The sequence below is a fragment of the Erpetoichthys calabaricus genome, chromosome 10 (assembly GCF_900747795.2).
Source record: "Erpetoichthys calabaricus chromosome 10, fErpCal1.3, whole genome shotgun sequence".
Classification (NCBI taxonomy): Eukaryota; Metazoa; Chordata; class Cladistia; order Polypteriformes; family Polypteridae; genus Erpetoichthys; species Erpetoichthys calabaricus.
Window position 1 is genome coordinate 36,864,505 of NC_041403.2, and position 19,568 is coordinate 36,884,072.

The 19,568-nt window shown below is 37.7% G+C and overlaps 1 protein-coding gene across 1 annotated transcript in view; it reads left to right on the forward strand.

The window, feature by feature from the left end:
• The window catches only part of LOC114658947 (guanine nucleotide exchange factor VAV3-like), a 367,009-nt gene that overhangs the window by 46,338 nt on the left and 301,103 nt on the right, over positions 1–19,568 (forward strand). The window contains exon 2 of the mRNA XM_051933104.1: positions 18,321–18,437. Coding sequence (XP_051789064.1) covers positions 18,321–18,437 — 117 coding nt within the window. The remainder of the gene's footprint in view (positions 1–18,320; positions 18,438–19,568) is intronic.

The window sequence follows — 19,568 nt, forward strand, 5'->3', positions numbered from 1 at the left end:
ATAATTTTTGGGCTAAGGCTACTCAGTCTATCCACACGGACCCCATTAATTTCTTTAGACTCGTGACAAAAGTGAGTTAACCTTTTTGTTTTACTGATACCAAGATGCAGATTATTTTACTCATCTTTGTTGATGATCAGACCCACATTCTTTATTTTGTCAGCCAAAGTGATAATAGAGTTTATGGCATGCTTGGCAACTCATTTATGAGAAAATGGCAACAGACTGAGCATACAGCACTCAAGTGCTCAGGTGTTCAAAATGATGCTGTTGACGTTGCATACTCCAAACTAGAACATTTGAAGTCTATCAGGTAGAAAGTGTGGGAGTGAGTTTCAGAGGATGGTGTTTGGTCCAAAGATCCTAAACTAAGCTATAACCTTGTTGGTGTTGAATTCCAAGACAGCGTTTTCATGTTAGTGTTCCTTCTGTCAAGATGGTTTAGCATTCCATGGACAGGTGTGGAAATTGCATGAATTGTTTTATTTAGGCACTTCAGCTCAGAATAAAATTGCTTGAGGTATCATTAACTGCAGTACTGAGAAGAACAGAATTATAGCATTAACAAAAAACACATTGGGGAGGGGTGAACAAAGGAAGAACATGTAAAACATCAGTGTAGTCTAAACCAAATCCATATAGCCATATTGGGTCACAGATTTTGGACACAGGTAGGATAACTGCTGACATTTAAAAATTTCATTACAACAACCATTTTCTTTTCAATTGCTTTGCCCACTACTATTCTGATTTTGCTTTATTACATTTTTTCTGGATGTATTCATTTTTTATATGTGTCCTGATCATTTTTAAAGTAGTTTTATATACAGTGGTAGACATAGTTTTTATTTTTAGAAGTTAGGGAATTTACCATTTTTTTTTTTGATCATTGCCATTTTATGTTCTGGTATGCTAGCACTTGCCAGGGATGGTTTTCCTGAAGTCATGCTGAATTGCGCCATTGATGCTAGCGTTCAAAAGATTCTTTTACAGGAACGTTCACGTTGCAAGCATTTGAATACTAAAGACTATAACAATCTGCGGTGGGTTGGCACCCTGCCCGGGATTGGTTCCTGCCTTGTGCCCTGTGTTGGCTGGGATTGGCTCCAGCAGACCCCCGTGACCCTGTATTCGGATTCAGCGGGTTGGAAAATGGATGGATGGATGGACTATAACAATTCTCGGGGTTATAACTTTGTGTTGCTGTGGACTATGAATTTGTCCTGCACTTTGATCTAATGCTCTAGTGCTTTGTCTTTCCTGGTCTTTGCCTGACAATACTCACTTCTTGGTCCTTCTAAAACATTCTACTTGCTTCTTGATGGCATAACTCCTCTCTGGCTGCCATTTGTGTTTGCTAGTTACTCTTCACCCCAGCTCATCTTCCAAGTCCTTACTCTTTGGACGCTGGCATTTTAAACTCCAACGTAGGGTTCATTCAAAGATATCTGTAATCAGGCTTGGACCATAAGTACCCTTTGGTGAACACTAAAACCACCAAAGCCATAAGCCATTGATCATAACTTAAATGGCCAAGCTGTTCTGTTCCATTTAATGTCCTCAGGACCCCACCTCACTCCCATGAGGCTTGCTTAATGCCCTTTAGTGTAATAGATGAGTTGTATGTGCTTCCTCCATGTATACGATTGCATTTCTTGTGCCTACTTTCACATCACCCTCTGCAGCTTCAGGGCTTACCCACAGTTATTAGTTATTAGAGCTGTACTTTATATATCACCCTTCACAATATAACAATATATAACATTCAAAAGGTGCTTTCAAAGGAAATTAGAGTAAAATGCAAAGTAACAAGATAAAATTGAAGATCATTTAGTATATGATTACTTGCACGTTAAAAAGCTTGAAAGTCATGACAATCCAGTAAAATCAGTGTCAGTATACTTTGTGACAGAAGAGTCAATTTGAGAAAAAAATGATTGGTGTAGCCAATTAAAAAGAGAGAACAGTGCATTTTGAAGGATGATTTGAATGTGATCAGTGATGGCATCATGTGGACAGACCTTTCAGAGTTTCAGAGAAAAGGAGCAATAAAGCTGAACTAGTGTTTGCTAAAAGTTGCATAGCGAGCAGTGAGATGGCCTGCGTCAGAATGTCTTATTCAAACAGGTTTATGAAGCAAAACGTGATGATGGATATTTTGGAGTGATGGAATTTAACAGTCGCAGAGGTTGGACAATAACACTGTGTCTTACAGGAAGATAAAGTAGTAGAGCTAGTCAAAGGGTGGTGTTTTCATTGCAGTTGGTCCTTGTTGGATCTCTTGCAGCAGTATAATGAACATTGTGGAAAAGAGTGACCACCCTGTTTAATTGTCTTGACTAATTATATAACCAAAGGCACACAATGGTGCTAAAACATAAACCAAGTGCTTAAGCAGCATTCCTTTCCATGTCAAGTATGACTGGAAGCTCTGTCTACAGAGTTTTTGGTTCACGAGTAAGACATCTTCTTCCAGGAGCGTGCTCTTTTATATGCTTAAGCCCAGAAAAGGTGGGACTTATGGGAGTGATGGGTTATGGTCAGTCAGTCAGTCTCCTATGCCATCTTCTCTGAACTGCGGAGGGAAGAGACAAGACAGTTAGCGAGCACCCCCTTTTGCCCTGGGGTGGTGCTGTATACCTGATCAGAACTGGCAAGGTGGTCCTCAGATGTGCTTGACAAAATCTTGTAATTTGTTCATGAGGGGTATTAAAAAGTGATTGTATTAATCAAGATGAGAAACAATGAAAATGTGACAAAATATGTTATCATTAGAGGAGGAGAAAAAGGGCTGGATTCAGCAAAAGCTAATAAATGGGAGAAAGGTATCCTGAGGGATGCCAATCGTTATTTTCAAAATTCACATTGCTGTTGGACATGACTATGAAGCTGATGGTAGAAGACACTGGGAGACGTTTGTAGGAGCTGTGATTGGGTGAGAAGGACTAAAGCTTTTTGAACTGTGCCTGAGATCCCACAAGAGGCAGTTCAGTTTTGTGTGTTTTTAGCTGGCATTATGATGTTCTGATGCCACCGAGGAAGGCAGTAAGCTTGTCTGTGGCCGATGTGTATCTTGGCATAGAGTTGGGTATCATCAGTGGAAAGTATGGTGAAGATTACATCAAGGGACAACTCAAAAGAAGTGGGCACAATATGTTGTAGAGTAGCCTACTACTTGCCAGTATGGCCTTCTTTCTCATCATTTCTTCCCCTAGCACCTCTTTGCCAACCGGATATCCCTTTAACAAACTAATTTAAAATTTAGATATTTTATTATTTTAAGGTGGTGGTTGTTTTTAAACATATTTCAAGTTATTCATTATAGCACACTTCAATTTTGTCGTCAAAAAGGTATAATAAAAAAACACCAAAGAGAGATTCAGATTGTGCTAGGAGGAGTTTCCTTAATAGTCTGATTTGTTTAAATGCTGATGTCTGCAAACATACTTTCAGGGCCTTTTCTTTTAATGAACTGTAAAGAACTATGCAATGCTTTTTTCATTTTAAAAGAGATGCCCCTGGCAAGCTAATGGATGAAAAGGTTAAACAGCACATTTCTGCTGAAGCAACTGTCGATCAGTTTTTAATCATCTCTATGTATTAAAGTGGGAAGGGTCGGGAGATTCCCAGAAAATAGATTTGCATCATATGCCAGGTGCTCTGCAAAAGCTTTTTTTTTGTGTTCTAAATACCACTGCTAAAAACAAAATGAGATGTTTAAGTGTTACACTAAGGCTTATCGCAAAATCTCTTTAAGTGTAATTCCTGCCATCTGCTTGATATATACAGTAATAATGGTAGACAAAGCTGATTGTAATTGGAACTGAGACCCTGGACTCGTAAGATTGTTCTCATATTCTTACATACATATCGATTGAACTTTTATTTTATATGTTGCATTTATAGCAAACACCATCCAAAGGTCCTTCACAAGGACCACATTATGGCTCAGTTGTTTATTGATATGTATTTTCTATGGCACTTATGTATTTTTTTTTAGCACTTATAGCTTAGGCGATTTCTCACAGAAATGAGCAATGGGGCTACCTTAGAGTATATTATTATTATTATTATTATTGTACAGTGTATTTGGCTGATAACTTTATCCAAAGCAACTTAAATGAAGGACATACTACATCTGTTGGCAGTGAATTTTAAATCCCAATTTGGCCAGTTCAGTTCCCCTCGCAGCAATTTTGTACAAGTCCCTTAACCTATGTGTATGTACAGTGGACTCAGAAACTGTTTGGCTTTCTGCACACTTTATTTTGTTGTAGGTTTAATTCTAAATATATACTTTGCTATTTTTGCCCATCAGTCTACACTCAATAACCTGTAACGACAAACTAGAAATCTATTCTCAAAAATTTTATGTCTTTTTCTACCCTGCTTAATCCAGATCAGGGGTGCAGGGGGTGCTGGAGCCCATCACAGTTAGCATAGAGTGCAAAGCAGGATGTGCTGTGGAAAAAAAACCAAGCAGGTCCATGAAGGCCCCACCTCATAACTTACAGGACTGCTGCTAGTATCTGGGTGACAGATACCACAGGACACCTTCAGAGGTGTCTATGCTGTTTTGGCGGCACAAGGGGGACTTACAACATTTTAGGCATTTTTCACAACTTGTGTATATATAAAGTTGTTAAAAATATTCACATTTAGCCATTAAACCTTATTTGCAGACAATTCTATTCAGCAACATAAAGTTTGTGTCGAGCATTTTATGCCTCCTTCATTTTTTATGGAGGTGTTGATTGTGCTAAAATATTCATTGATAAAAGATTCTGCTCATTACACCGTACCTGTAAATACGGTAATAGAAAAAGAGAGGAGCTTTTAGAATGTGTTCAAGTTCTTCCTAATTTGCTTCTCTTTTCATAGCTCCAGCTATTTTTTTGCTGCCTCTCTTTGTTGCATTTGTAATGTGGTTATTTGCCATTGTTCTGCTGACCCAGTTGTCACCTCGGCCAGCTGGCTATACCTCCAGACTCCTTATCATCTAATTTCTAATTTTAAACCTCCAAAGTGCTTTATCATGAGGTGTTGAGCAGGCCTCTTAAAATTATTTTGTCTCCTACCATGCCCAATAATGATTGTCAAGTGCACTTCAAACGGATACAATGTGTTTGGTGGATGTTTAATTAAAAATAAGAAAGCGGTGGCCAGAGCCACCTGGTAATCCCTGACAAGGGCCATGTGTGCAGTATTTGTTTTGTTTTACTGGCTAATGATTAATAGACGTGTAGGAAATAAAAAAGCAGTGTTGTCTACCGTCATAAGAATCTTATTAGGCTGTGCATGTTTAGGGCGGTATTTCAAAGGGGGTAGATGAGCAGTTAGATCTTTAATTACCTGCTCTGTAGAAGAAGTGAATTGTTTAAATATTATTAAACAATATTACAGGGAAAATCAAAAGTGTTATTTTAAATAATGATCAGGCCTGTTGAACTTAAAAACCTGAAGATGATACACCTAATGAAAGTGCATAGGCATACAATAATATTTATTTCATAACAGATAATACCTACAAACTAATGTCTATAATCTTGCTGTCTAGAATTTGGTTCGTGTCTTACATCTGATGGTGTGGTGATAGGCTCCTTTTTCCATTACTGTTATGTCGCATTTGTTTTTTATTCAAGAATGTGTCTCATCCAGGGTTGGTTTCTGCAAGCCTGACCTGGATTATGAATGTTTTGTGGTATATCCATGAATTTGCGTCATACAGTCATGGTAATGTTATTTCACAGAAAGTTCACCATTTTTCATTTTCTACATGACTGGAGTTTTCACGTTCTCCCCATTTCTGCTCCAGTTTTTTTTAAATTTTTTTTTTTATAAAACCTCAAAAGAATACATGTTAGGTTGAATGATGCCACTAAGCTTGCCGGGTATAGAAATGTGTATGAGTGTACCCTGTTATAGACTGGTTCCATACAGAAGTTTCTTCCTGACTAGTGCATAATGCTGCTGAGATGGAATCCAATTCTCTTGAAAACCTAAAACTGGAGCAAGTGGTTTAACAAAGTATATGGAGGGAATTTCTAAAGATTTTTTAGATTTCCCTGAATGAGGCACATTGTGGAATAAAAATAACAACATAACGTTTCAAGTGTTGTCCAGAAAGCTGTGCAAAACAGTCTTTTGATTTTTAGTCTGCATTGGTCGTTGATTGCATCAGCATTTTGTCTGCAGAAGTACAAACTGTGTATTGGCACACATTTAGCTGGTTCTGTTTCATACTGTCATGCTTTTGATTAAGGTGATTATTCAAGCTTGGGTCAGATTTTCTTAAGAGAAAGCACAGCAGAGTCAATTTGGGACATGTGGCATAGCCTCTATGTGTGATGTGTGCATGTGATAAGTGGTCCGTGGCAGCAGGGAAGTTTTAATAAATATTTGTGTGTGGGGATCCAATCATGTGCAGGTATGCACAAACACAATTCACTCTGTGGTTGATTGGGGTGCTTGGCTAATCACACCGCATACACATGCAGAGGTGGGAGGATCGGTCGTGTATCTCAGGTTTACCTGAGAGTGAGTAGCACGTCGCACCTGCACCCGATTATACATTAGAGATAAATAGGAGCCTGCATGGCAGAAGGGGGTAGAACAGATGAAGATCTGTGAGAGAGACGGAGGTTAAAGTCCGGGAGAAGAAAGTCAGAAACTGGAGAGAGCTGGTGCAAAGCAAAGGAGACAGGCAGCCAAGAGGAGTGCCCCTTAGAGGAGCATAGGGCAGATGCTCAGGTGGTTAAAGAGGATCGCTCTGGCTGAGCAAGTGTAGATAACTGGAGTAACCTGTTGGCCAAGCGACTCTTCAGAGTAAGACTGAAGTGGGGTAGCGGAAGTTGGGGATGCTTGCTGTGGCGCCCTGCCGGGGCCACAGATAGCAGCAGGGACCCAAGACTAGGAGAAATTAGGCTTGGCACTGTGTGCCTTGATGGGGGCCATGGGTAACAGGGACCTGAACCTGGGAGAGAAGGTTGGCTGTGCCTGTTGGCAGGACATCTCTTCTGTCTGCAGGAGCCCATGCAGAGTATTCAGAGGAGACGTCAGTTTTGAAGGGATGCACCGACTAAGTTTTAAGAGACTGTGTATTGTCTGTTGATTTTAACTTTCTTTCAATGGAACGTTTCTTGATTGCGGTTTTAACCTCCACACGAACACTGCATTTTTATTGGATTATTTATTTAATGAAGAATCTTTTGAACACTGCTCTTTAATTTGAACACTTCAAAGATTTGATTTTTGAGGGATTTTAAGTAAAAGCACTAGTTCACTTATGTACCTACTCCTTACTATATGTGTGTGTCCTCATTTGTCTGGCTCATTTCGTTTATGACTGCAGGTGGTGGCGGATTCAAGAGGCTTTCCAACAAGAGAAGAAACATGGAGCTAACCCACTCCATCACAGTACACACATGCAAAGTTGTGCCGTTTTGTTCTCTGGTTCAAAGTGATGGTTCGATGTTGAATCCCCAGTGACTATCCTTTGTCAAAAAAGCTTTCAATCATAGCCTCATACCATCAGACCAAATATGAATACACAGTTTAGTAGTCGATAGATATGCTTTGTGGAACCTACACACTTTTAAATCTGTTAGGATGTCAGTAATGTGCTATGGCAATGGGGTTTACCCATATGTGCAATGTGCGTGTGTGTGTACAGTATAGCTATTAGTAAATTTACCAATTGGTGGAAATAGTTACACGATGTGGTGCTTGAATGTTGGAAGGGGTTTTCATGAGAACTCTGGCAAAGCTAGAAGTGAAGAGGCAGCTGCATGAGTATGCACGGCCATGCTGGAGCAACAGGTGTGAGTGGGAGAATGCTATTCCAGTCGACCAGGGTTGGGATGAACGGAGTATGCAAAGTGTAAAATAAGAATAACCAAATCCGTTTCAGTGTTAGTTAGGAAGGCCTGAGAATTAAAGAGAAGAGGCTACTTACTGGAGAGTGGTCCATGTTAAAGTGTCCATGGCTGTACACATGGGTACGATTTGTTAGCATGGATTCTGATGGGTTCCATGTTATCGTGGCTTGCAGAGCAACCTACATGAAGTCGCACTAGGTGATTGGAAGGAGCTAGGTAAGGTGCCCGATGGGATTGGAGGAAGGGTTCCAATAGGGCATATAAGAGAGTAGGATTCACATTGGAGGTGGGTGGTTCATCTTCGTTACCGGCTTTCAGTCCATCCCTAGTGGTGGGTGCACCTCAGTACTCCTGATTACTCCTGTGATTTGATGGAGTTGTGTGTATGTGTGTTTTTTTTCCCACTTTAACATTTTTGACACACTTGATATTTTCATATCACCTGTTTTTCATAAAGAACTGCCTATTTTTATAACATCATGTCCATGTCTCTTTCACTCATCCTGGTTTATCCTCAGTACTACTACTTGATGCCCCATAGTTGAACTGTTGCAAGGTACAAAGAAGGCATGGGACATCACACTTGGGATTTCACTTGGACACTGAGAGCTCGGTTTAAAGCTTTTGGTTGCAATTGGTCAGTAGGAGGCAATACTAAACTCTCACTGGACTTTCTCAGAATCCACAATTTCTGAAGCCCGGTTACTAATAGTGCTTTTATCAGCAGCCTTGCCTGTAAACATTTTTAGTATTCTGTGAATGTCACCGGAAATTCAAACACAACCCTTTGTTTATTTTCTGTTTTAAACTTAATGAATTTTGCTGTGTTTTGATTTTGGAAGATTGTTTGATGATAATGACAGGATCTGCATCTACCATGATATTATTGTTAAATTCTTGAGAATGTTGATTCAGTATGGTCTGAACATTCATATCTAGTTCTGTATTTGTTGAGTTGGGTTTGTAATTATTTGGAATTTCAGCAAAACAAATAATAGCTCAAGCCAAAATCTCTTATCTGGTTTATGATGTAAATATATACAAATATATAAACTGTAATCTTGCTCATTTTAATATATTTGTTTGGAAATCGCTACATTCAACAAATTGCCTATTGATTTGTCATAAGTCATTGTGTGTGCTACTTTTCATCTTTATCAAAGGTGCCACTTATTCTTGCACCTATGGTACATTAAATGGACATGAAGAAAGTGATACTAAGTGCAGCAGTAGATAACCCCGCAGGAAGCAAATAGAGTGTTGATGTGTGTCTCATCTCATCTACATTTGTTTTAATAACACACCCTTTCACACTTCAGTTGATGCTGAAAGTGCAATAAAATAGACTTCAGCATGGAGGCTGCAGTTTTCACTAGCAGGTTGGCAGCATTTTTAACACCTATTTATGGAAGTTCCTCAATTTCCCAGTCATCTACATGTATGCTCCACAAATATCAAGAAAGCATAATGATGCCACAGAACCAAAGAAGAAGCAATGGGGAAGACATCATAAACCCACTGAGCACATAAAATCACATAACACAGAGCCTGCACACCTATTTTGACCAATATTCTTTGTCCTGATAAGTTGCGTGTGTCTTAGGAAACAACAGCCTCTGTGATTGGTTGATAGCAGGCTTGAGTTTGGCTAGCCACTGCTGTAGCTCCACTTCCAAATCTCACTTCTGTCTGCTCCCTTTGCACAGCAGTTATAAGAAATGCAGAAATGATGATCAAAGCAAAATCCCATTGTAGTCAAATTTGTTTCATGTTTAATGAGAGTAATGTTGATGATGTGGACGTTTTTATGGTTTCTTCCTCTTGTGAGAACAAGCATTGTTAAGAGGCTAGTTGTTCCTATGTTGACTGTTGATGTGCCCTCCTACTTTGCAGATTATGAAAATTATGCTCTTCCACTTTTTGTAATGTTTCAGTTGTCCACCTTGGCTGATGCATTACTTTCATCAACTACAGTAAGCTTTGGACATCTGAGATTATGGGCCAGGAATTTCTTCTGCAGTTATTTTGATTTTCCCTGATCTTCAAGTTCAATGAGATATTAATTTGATGTCAGTATTACAGTTTTGAAGCTTTACTGTCATGAAAGATCTTTTTCCACCTCTTTAGCTTTCCATTCTAAAATACGGAATATGGGTAATGAACAGACAAATGAAACAAAGCACAAAAAAGAAAATTGAATATGTTAATTTACATTTACAAGTCAAATTTCATTATTGACTGAAGTGTTCATGACTAAAAAAAAATTAATTTGTTATACTGAGAATTTTGTTTTAATGGAATTGTAATACAGCATCGTCTTTTAGCACATGCTCTTGACAAAGGTGACTACAGTAATCCCTCCTCGATCACGGGGGTTGCGTTCCAGAACACCCCGCGAAAGGTGAAAATCCGCAAAGTAACCACCATATGTTCATATGGTTATTTTTATATATTTTAAGCCCTTATAAACTCACCCACACTCTTATAAACATTTCCCGCACAATTATACAGCATAAACCCTTTGTATTCTCTTAAGATATTAGGTAAGATTCGTTGAAATTATGTATGTAAACACACCTAAATATTATTTTAAAGATATCGAGCGTCTCCGATATCCCATATGTTACAACCATTACGACAGGCAGGCCACCAGCAATAAATACGTACAATGCAAGAAAAATTGTATACTGTACAGTAAAATGTGTGTACAGTGATACTAAACTATGTACATGTAATAAGTACTGTACGTAGAAAATTAATTATGTTACTCACCAACAACGACACGGCGACTTGTCCGATAATGGTGAGTTTAATTTTACTGAACAAAGGAGAGCGTTACAGCTCTTCTAAAGGAGCCTCTTCAGGCGACTGTGTAGCACCGCAGTTGTTGTTCTTCTGGCAGTCTTCAATCCAGATCCCTAAAGCAGATTCCATCCGGACTATCACCTTATTACATCCACTTACAACTCGTTTTGCGCCCTGGTTAAAGGACACTGCGGCCATAGATCTTATATTCTTTTCCTCCTTTTTAAATAAAAAAGAATCGTGGAGTTATTGATTCCGTAATGGCGTCCTGCAGTGGTGTAGCTGTTCCCTTCCTTCAACATATCCAAAACTTTTACCTTTTCGGAAATTGTTGGCGCTTGGGCACGGCCCCTGAAGCAGTAGCAGGAGCACGTTGATGCTGAATGAGCGAGACGAGACTTCCTGGTTAACGCAGCGGAATTGAATTCTGTGCTCCGTCGCTGAGCCAATCAGCACACAGGAACTTAACTGCGTGCTCTGATTGGGTAGCTTCTCAGCCATCTGCCAATAATATCCCTTGTATGAAATCAACTGGGCAAACCAACTGAGGAAGCATGTATCAGAAGTAAAAAGACCCATTGTCTGCAGAATCCCGCAAAGCAGCGAAAAATCTGCGATATATATTTAAATATGCTTACATATAAAATCTGTGATAGAGTGAAGCCGCGAAAGTCGAAGCGCGATATAGTGAGGGATTACTGTACTGAATGCCGAATTCTAAGGCAACTTCTATTTTCTTCTTTCTAGCATCATCCAAACTTTTTTTTTTTTAAGCGGTACACCTTGGTGTCCATAGCACTCAGTCAGTGTTATTAGATTTCGAGATCTGGGGGGAGGGGGTGACCCCCTTGGTGTTCAGAGCACGCTCTCCTTGAGTTACATAAACAGTGTCCCTTGTTGTCCATAATGCTTGCCCCTTAACTTTCATAAATGTTGGCAAATGGATCGCTATCTCTGGCTGCCGTCTGTTCTTTTGTGAGTCACCCTTTTTATTTATTTATTTATTTTTTAAATATATTTTACATAAAAGTATCATAATAAAAAGTTTGAGGAAATTAAGGTCAGACGGGCAGTCATTTTCTAACCTGCTTAGTCCTGAACAGAACAGGGTGTGCTAGAGCCTATCCCAGCTAGCATAGAGCACAAGGCAGGAACAAACTCCAGAAAGGGTGCCAGTTCATCACAGGGCAAACACACATACACATCTTCTACCACACACTAGGGCCAGTTTAGTAATGCCAATCCACCTAACCTGTATGTCTTTGGACTGTAGGAGGAAACTGGAACACCTGGGGGAAACATGCAAACTCCACGCAAGTGCCCTTATTGCAAGGCAGAAACACTACCACAATGCCACTGTGGCGCCTGGAAATGAAGGTTGTAAATAAGAATCATTGGATGTATAAATTTGTGAGCACAAAATTCAAAGATTCATTCAAATGCAACCTTTTTTTGTAAAAAAAAAAAATATTATGATGTGCAGGTGTTCATAGGGTAAATTCTCAGCAAATTTCTGAAACATGTTGACAACTGGTTTAGTAGCATAAACACGAGGGAAGCTCAGTACTTAGCACTTTTGCTAAGGGCAGGCCAAAAATGAATCCTTACTTGAGAAACCCAGGAATAATTGACAGTCTAACTGCAGCAAACCCCCAGAGCTTTGCAAGTACAGCTGAAGTCAAATTTGATTGACAGTTATCCCACCCCCTAGACACACCCACAAAGCTCCACAGCTACAAGAGACGAGTAAACCAAGTGACATAAACGTGTAATCTAATTTCTCTTCAGCTCAGCTTCTGAATCACAATTTTTGGGTCATGTAATGAAGAAATACAGGGTGAGTCAAAATTATGTTAACACTAATGGATTATTTGTATCTCGACCACACCTTTCATGGTTGATGGATAGGTCATGTTGGACCATTGCCATGGCCTCCGCACTCCCCGGATTTGACACCCTGTGATTTCGGGTTATGGGGTATGGTGAAGGAGCGTGTGTATATGCAGAAAGTTTGTGATATCAATGACCTGAAGGACAGAATATGGGTTGTGGTATCATCTGTTCCCCGAAAATGTGTGTCCAGGGTTTAGACTTAGTGTAGTCAGCAAAAATCTTAAAATCTACAGGACAGGCTCCATCTGGTTTGTTCTGGGGCATCCAGTGGTTTGTTCTTTTTGAACAATTTTTTTCAGTTAATCATATGAACTGATTCATGAGCATGAACGAATCAATTCAGCGGAGCTCCAAAGTGTGTCCTTCCTGTGTGATGTTGTCAGCATCTTTCGTTTTGCTGTTTAAAGCACACACACACAACAACCACCTGAATCATGAGTCTTGACTTACTTGATTTGTGAATGAATTACCACCCTATAATTAGTCTGACGATTTTTGTTCATTTGATTAATAAAGAAATCACTTCCCAAGAATCAGTCAAAATGATTCTCATTCATTTGATTTGCGAATGAATCGCTATGAGTTGCATTATTCTCATTGACTGGTGATTCTGTAACTAAACATCTTATTTTTAACTATACATCTTAAATGTGTTTTTATGCTTTGTGTACAGAAATGGGACAATAGCATATGAATTACCATGTTAAATATAGAGAAAAGTCAAGTAAAATGACACCTTTTATTGGCTAACTAAAAAGATTACAATATGCAGATCTTGCCTGAAGAAGGGGACCTGAGTTGCCTCGAAAGCATGCATATTGTAATCTTTTTAGTTAGCCAATAAAAGGTGTCATTTTGCTTGACTTTTCTCTACATTCATAATGGATAACACGGTACAACACCCTAATACTACATGTTAAATATATAGTTAATTATTTATAAACAATTATGTTTTAGATAGATAGATACTTTATTTATCCCAAGGGGAAATTCACATACTCCAGAAGCACCTTACTGATACAAAAAACAATATTAAATTAAAGATTGATAATAATGCAGGTAAAAACAGACAATAACTTTATATAATGTTAACGTTTACCCCCCCGGGTGGAATTGAAGAGTCGCATAGTTTGGGGGAGGAACGATCTTCTCAGTCTGTCAGTGGAGCAGGACAGTGACAGCAGTCTGTCTTTTTATAAATTAATTATATATATAATTATATATAATTAATGATGTGTAAATTTATAAACAGATATTATTTACTTACACACAAACATATACTGTCTATCAAAATAATTTACAGATTATTAAATTATATACTCCCAACCAACCTCAGACTTTCCATATATGCCAGACTGTAAATGAATCAAGCGAATCAAATGAATCATAAGAATCGATTCACTTAAACAAGTAGTTTGAATGAATCAAATCAGTAAAGTGAATCGAAATGCAGATCACGAGTTCTATGGCTTTTCCTATGTGTGTAGCCTCCTCAGGTGTCTCCTCGCTTGGTCATCATTTATGGAGAGCCCATAATGATCATTAGAGGTTGAGTCATCACTGGCCTTACCAGTTGAAGTGTCAGAAGTCTTTGATGTACTGTAGTAGGGGTAGTGTGGGGGAATTTGGCATCAGAAGGAGGGAAAATCTATTAAAGAACTGGTTCAGGGCTTTATCCTTGTCCACATTTCTCTCCAGCACCTATATATACCTACATATGATATAATGTATGTCTCCGTCTCTTTACAATGTTTTTCTGATACAGTATGTTGAATAATGCATGCATATCACATTCAACATCAACGTTTTTGCAATGCTTTTCGGTTTGCTTTTTCATATGGCATAGGGTTGTTATTTCAATATATTTAAATATAATTTTTGTTTCTTTAAGATGATGGCTTTTTTGTCTCTTTCAATAAAGAGTTGATCATAACAAATAGTATTTTTGACTGTGCCAAGCAAAACAGCTGTATTTTATATTATATCTATCCTTAATGGCTTTAAATTACTTAGTTTTTCCGGGACCTCCAGTACATACTACCATCTGGTAGTTGGCCCTGCTGCTGCCCACAATAAATTCTGGATTGTTTCACCTTTTATTTTTTGCCCTTCACTTGTCTGCTGCTTGACAATGAGCCTCTACTATTTGGTTATCAATTTCTATTAGATGTCGGTGTAAAATGAACAGCTCATTTGAACAGATTTCTCCCTTGTTTGATTAAAACAAAATTCAACACAGCCTTTTATTTTTTTATTATGATTTTGAAAGAGAGTGATTCCACACCTGAAAATTTCTAGAGCCACATGCTGTATCCAAGTTTGTTTTCTTCTAATTTTTTATTACTGCTATAAGCCAGTAGTCCTGTGCCATATAACATTAGAGTTGTAGGATGCTGAGAGTCATATTAATGATAAGATTACAAAAGCCAGTTTATCTCCACATAGAATTAGGGTCAAAGTATGCAGAGAATTGTATTAAAGATCAGACTACGCAAGCCAATTTATCTAACTAACATGCACGTCCTTCATTTATATGAAAGCAAAATCCGGTGTTATTCATTATGAGAAAGCACTTTTACCAGAATCTAGTTTCACACTATCTTCATGTTTAATGATTTTATCAGTACATAATCATGCAGTTTCTTATAAAGTCATAGTGCTACTTTAGTTGTTTTTGAAAATAGTTAAACTTATGAATGAAAGACATGTTATGACTAAGCTACAAGTAAAGGAATAAAGTCACATTATGGAATTCAGTAAATCAGAGTAGAGAAATGTTTTAAAATTTCCCCAGAAGATATCTTTACTTATTTTTTAAAATATTTTTTCATTTTTTTTCATTTTTATGAACATTTGTCAGTAAGACACTATAAAGTAAGTTGTGGGCATGTTATATTAGTATTAACATGATTTCTAATGTCATAATTTACCTTTATGTCACAACAGGTAAAAAATGGCTTTAGACACTGATGTTTAAGAATCATTAAATGTAAATTATCTAATAGAATAAAATATTATATTAAAATTAGGGCTGGCAATATATTAAAAAAACGAATTAGTTGCGCCATCATATATAATTTATCACGATTAATCCCATCTATCATTAAAACGTGTAATCATACAATAAGTACATAAATCATGACATGCTGAATCACAAAAATATTGTAGAATCAACACAAAGAAATTTTTACAAGTTTATTGGCATAGCTTAAACTTAAATAATGACTTTAAACCTGAACTTTTAACAAAATACTACTTAAGCAAATACAACCTGAATTTTGAATTCTTTCCTAAAAGGAAGGTTGAAAAGAAGGCAATAACAAAATGAAGCCAATATATTATAAGCACCTAGAAAAATCACAACAAAAGATCTTGTGTTAATTCTCAAATTGACATAGAATTTAAAACACAGATGTGTCAAAGTAAAACTAAATGATGAAAAAGGCTGTACACTTTTGATTTAATTGAAAGAGTAAGAATCTCCTAAATGGACATACAATAAAACTTGTGTTAATACTCCACAAATACCATCCTCAATTATTCATCACAATCAACGACTTTATAATTATACTCTGCACAAGTGCTTTTCAACTGGTGCACTGTGGAAATAACAGTGTAGTGCCTCTGGGTGTAGAACTGAGAGAGATATGCTTCTCAGGTGGTCGAGACCTGTCCAAGGAGGACGGTACGTCCTGCAGAAGCCAACATAAAAGCAGGTCCACGATCGCTGTTTTGCAGACATGGCACTTAGAGAGCACTTTAGGAGACATGTTGGGGGTCCATCTGCCAGGGTGCATATTCGCCAGTGACTCCTGCAGAGCCAAGGGACAGTGGGCATACAAGTTGGAGAGAGTGGACTGCCAGTATGAGCGGAAAAAGGAATGAAGCAGCTGGAAAATGCGTCCAAAGTGCTCACAGAGTGCTGTGTCTGCGAACTTCAATCTCCCAACTGATTTTATGATGCTGTCTCTGGTAGTCCTGACCCTTCTGACAGTTTATCATGTGTTTGACCTTTGCTGTTGTTGTAGTTGATAGAATCATGGTGTGCCTTGTAATTTTTTGGGTTGCAAAAAGTGTGCCATCACAAAAAAAGGTTGGAAAACACTGATCTACACCTTTGCTTTTGGCATGCTAAAAACTAACTTGGTGGATATGTTGAGTTCTTTATATAAATAGATACTGCAGATTTGAATCATGGGTAGGGAAAATCATTATACTTTTATTTCGTAGAATTTTGTCATTCTATTAGGGCAGTCAGCAGTGTAAGCTACCTGACAGACTGGTGACTTAAATACAGAGGTATTATTTTGGTTTAAGTGCCACTCAAAGATAACTTTATTTTCACTTACATGACATTGACTCAGTCTTCTTACAGAAATGTGAAATGAAAAACAAAGAGAGCAATTTTTATCTTCGTGACTCTCCTCTAGCATTGCACAAGGACTGCCATAAACCCCCTTCCTTACCCCCTTTTCTCTCTCTCCCCTGCCTTTCCATGTAATATGTAAAAATCAAGAAAATGAACACCATGAGATGATCACCTTGTTACCTGCCTTGGATGCAACAATATTTTTTAACTCATTAAACTGGCCACATTAATCACAAAAATAAATGGGTTAACTTTCCTAGGCCTAATTATAATGTAATAAATGGAATGAAAAAGTTAAAATAAGAGAGAAAAGAAATCCAGATTTATAATTTTTAAATTTAGTTGTATATTGATCTTGCAAAAGGTTTACAATTTTTAAAAAGTCTGTTGTCTGAACTTCTTCCCTGTAGAATTGCATAATGGACATTCCCAGCATCCTGTTGTTTTAAGGTATTATTGCCTCCCTAGACAACATTGTAAGTTATTTCAGCTCCATTATATGAAGGAAATAAAATTAACAACTTTCCTGACGAGCTACGCAATGTGGATCATATTGCTGGTACTCTTTCACCCAAGCGGCACGATGGATTATTAGCTTTGCCCTCTTCTAACCTTAATTCTTCATCTCATATCTAAGTGGAGAAAGCTTTTCTTGGAAACTGCCATTCTGAATGGGAAGCTGGATATGCCATAAGTCATTCTTTCAAACAAATATTAATCTTTTGACATGTTGACATTTATTTTTGTATGATGTTGAAAACAATAATGGGTTGATGAAAATCTTTAACATAGCATGAACTGAAAGAAAACTCCCAAGCTAAATGAACTGCAGTTCAAAGCATTTGAATTTAAACCACAGATAGATTTCTAATCTATTTGATGCAATACCATGGAGCTATGAAATGTATAAATGAATGGAAGTTTTTAAGAATTTGTAATCCGCAGTGAAAGGAGCTGCAGCTTTCTCCTACAGGAGTGAGTATAAAGCAGGAACATCTCTGAATGGAAATGGTTGTCAGCATGGGGTACACCCAAACCTTCGTCCATGCTCACTCACACCACACCAGGTTAGAGTCACCAATCCACTGAACAGCGTCTAGCATGAAAGCATCCAAATTGGAAAACTTTATGGGTGTTAGGGTTAGATTAATTACACCCATTTTGGGAATTAAAGATAGTCGGCATATTGAAGGGCAACAACACTCTACAACACTCAACATTCTGCACCATTGTACCACCCTTCATATGCATCAGGAAATAAATACAGTATTTACTTGAATTTCTCCTCTAAAGATTTTAGTAAGCACATCTATTTGTAATTTTACTGCCATGTAAATACTTGCTTAATTTGAATTGATGTTTCTATTTTGTTTCAGTTTCTCTGTCTGAAAAACATCAGAACATTTCTTACTGCATGCTGTGAAATATTTGGAATGAGGAAAAGTGAACTGTTCGAGGCCTTTGATTTATTCGATGTGCGAGATTTTGCAAAGGTAAGGTGTCTGGATATTTCACTGCATTTCTTTTACTGCTTCGAGGCTGTTGTAGTAGAGAGGTTGACTGATGAGTGCCCGCATGTTGTTATTTTATTTCCCTGTTTGTCTGTGACTCGGTAGGAGTTTGACTTTATAATAATCCTTTTAGTTTGTGACTTACACAGCTTGGTTTGCCAAGAGCCACAGATGTACTTACCAAACAACTCCATATCTCATCTGCATTTGTCTCAAACAGCCATAAAATTGCCTTTTCAGACCTCATGCTCTTCTTGTCTCGCAATAAAAGACCCTCTATAGGGATTACACTCCTGTGTGTCTGAATGAATTTGTTTGCAACTGAGATGTGCACGTTTGGGTGGCTCTTGTTAACTTTGTTTCATCCTCTGATTATGGTGTGGATATTGATTAATCAACTCCTTTGTAATTTTTTTAAGTTTATTTAATTAGCCTCAATTCACTTTTCTGCATTAAGTGTACTGTAAATTGAGCCCATATTTGCCAATTGTCAACTATCAATACTTATTTGAAGGAATAAAATATAAAATCTGTTCTGGAGGGACAGGAACATAATCTGTCAGTCTAATGTAGAATGACTTACTGGAAATCTGTTCTCTTTCAGTTGCTGGCATGTATCTTCTATAACTTTAGGCACTGAATAGTTTTATTACAGCATAGAAAAGGAAATAATATCTGATATGTGATCAGTTGTATTTACAGTACTCACCAGAAATGAGTACTGTACACCCCCTTTGAAAATTAAGATTTTTATTCATTTCTCAGTGAACACCAGAACAATAAGCAGAATTTGAACAAAACTGAGTTTCATTAAACATTCATTTTATTAACAACATAAATGCTTTGTCACCAACATCATTAGGATAATAAAATTATACATTTTATTCAAATGAGGTGTTGCACAAATGAAAACACCCTACAACAAATTCCACCAAATCTAATATTTTAGATGGTCTCCATGATGTTTCAGATCAGCACCAACTCTTTTAGGTATGAAACAAGTTGGCGACATTCTTGAAGAATCAGCTCATTCAGAGCTTGCATGCTGGATGGAGAATGATGCCCAACCTGTCTTTTCAGAACTCCCCACTGGTGTTTTATTGGGTAGAGATC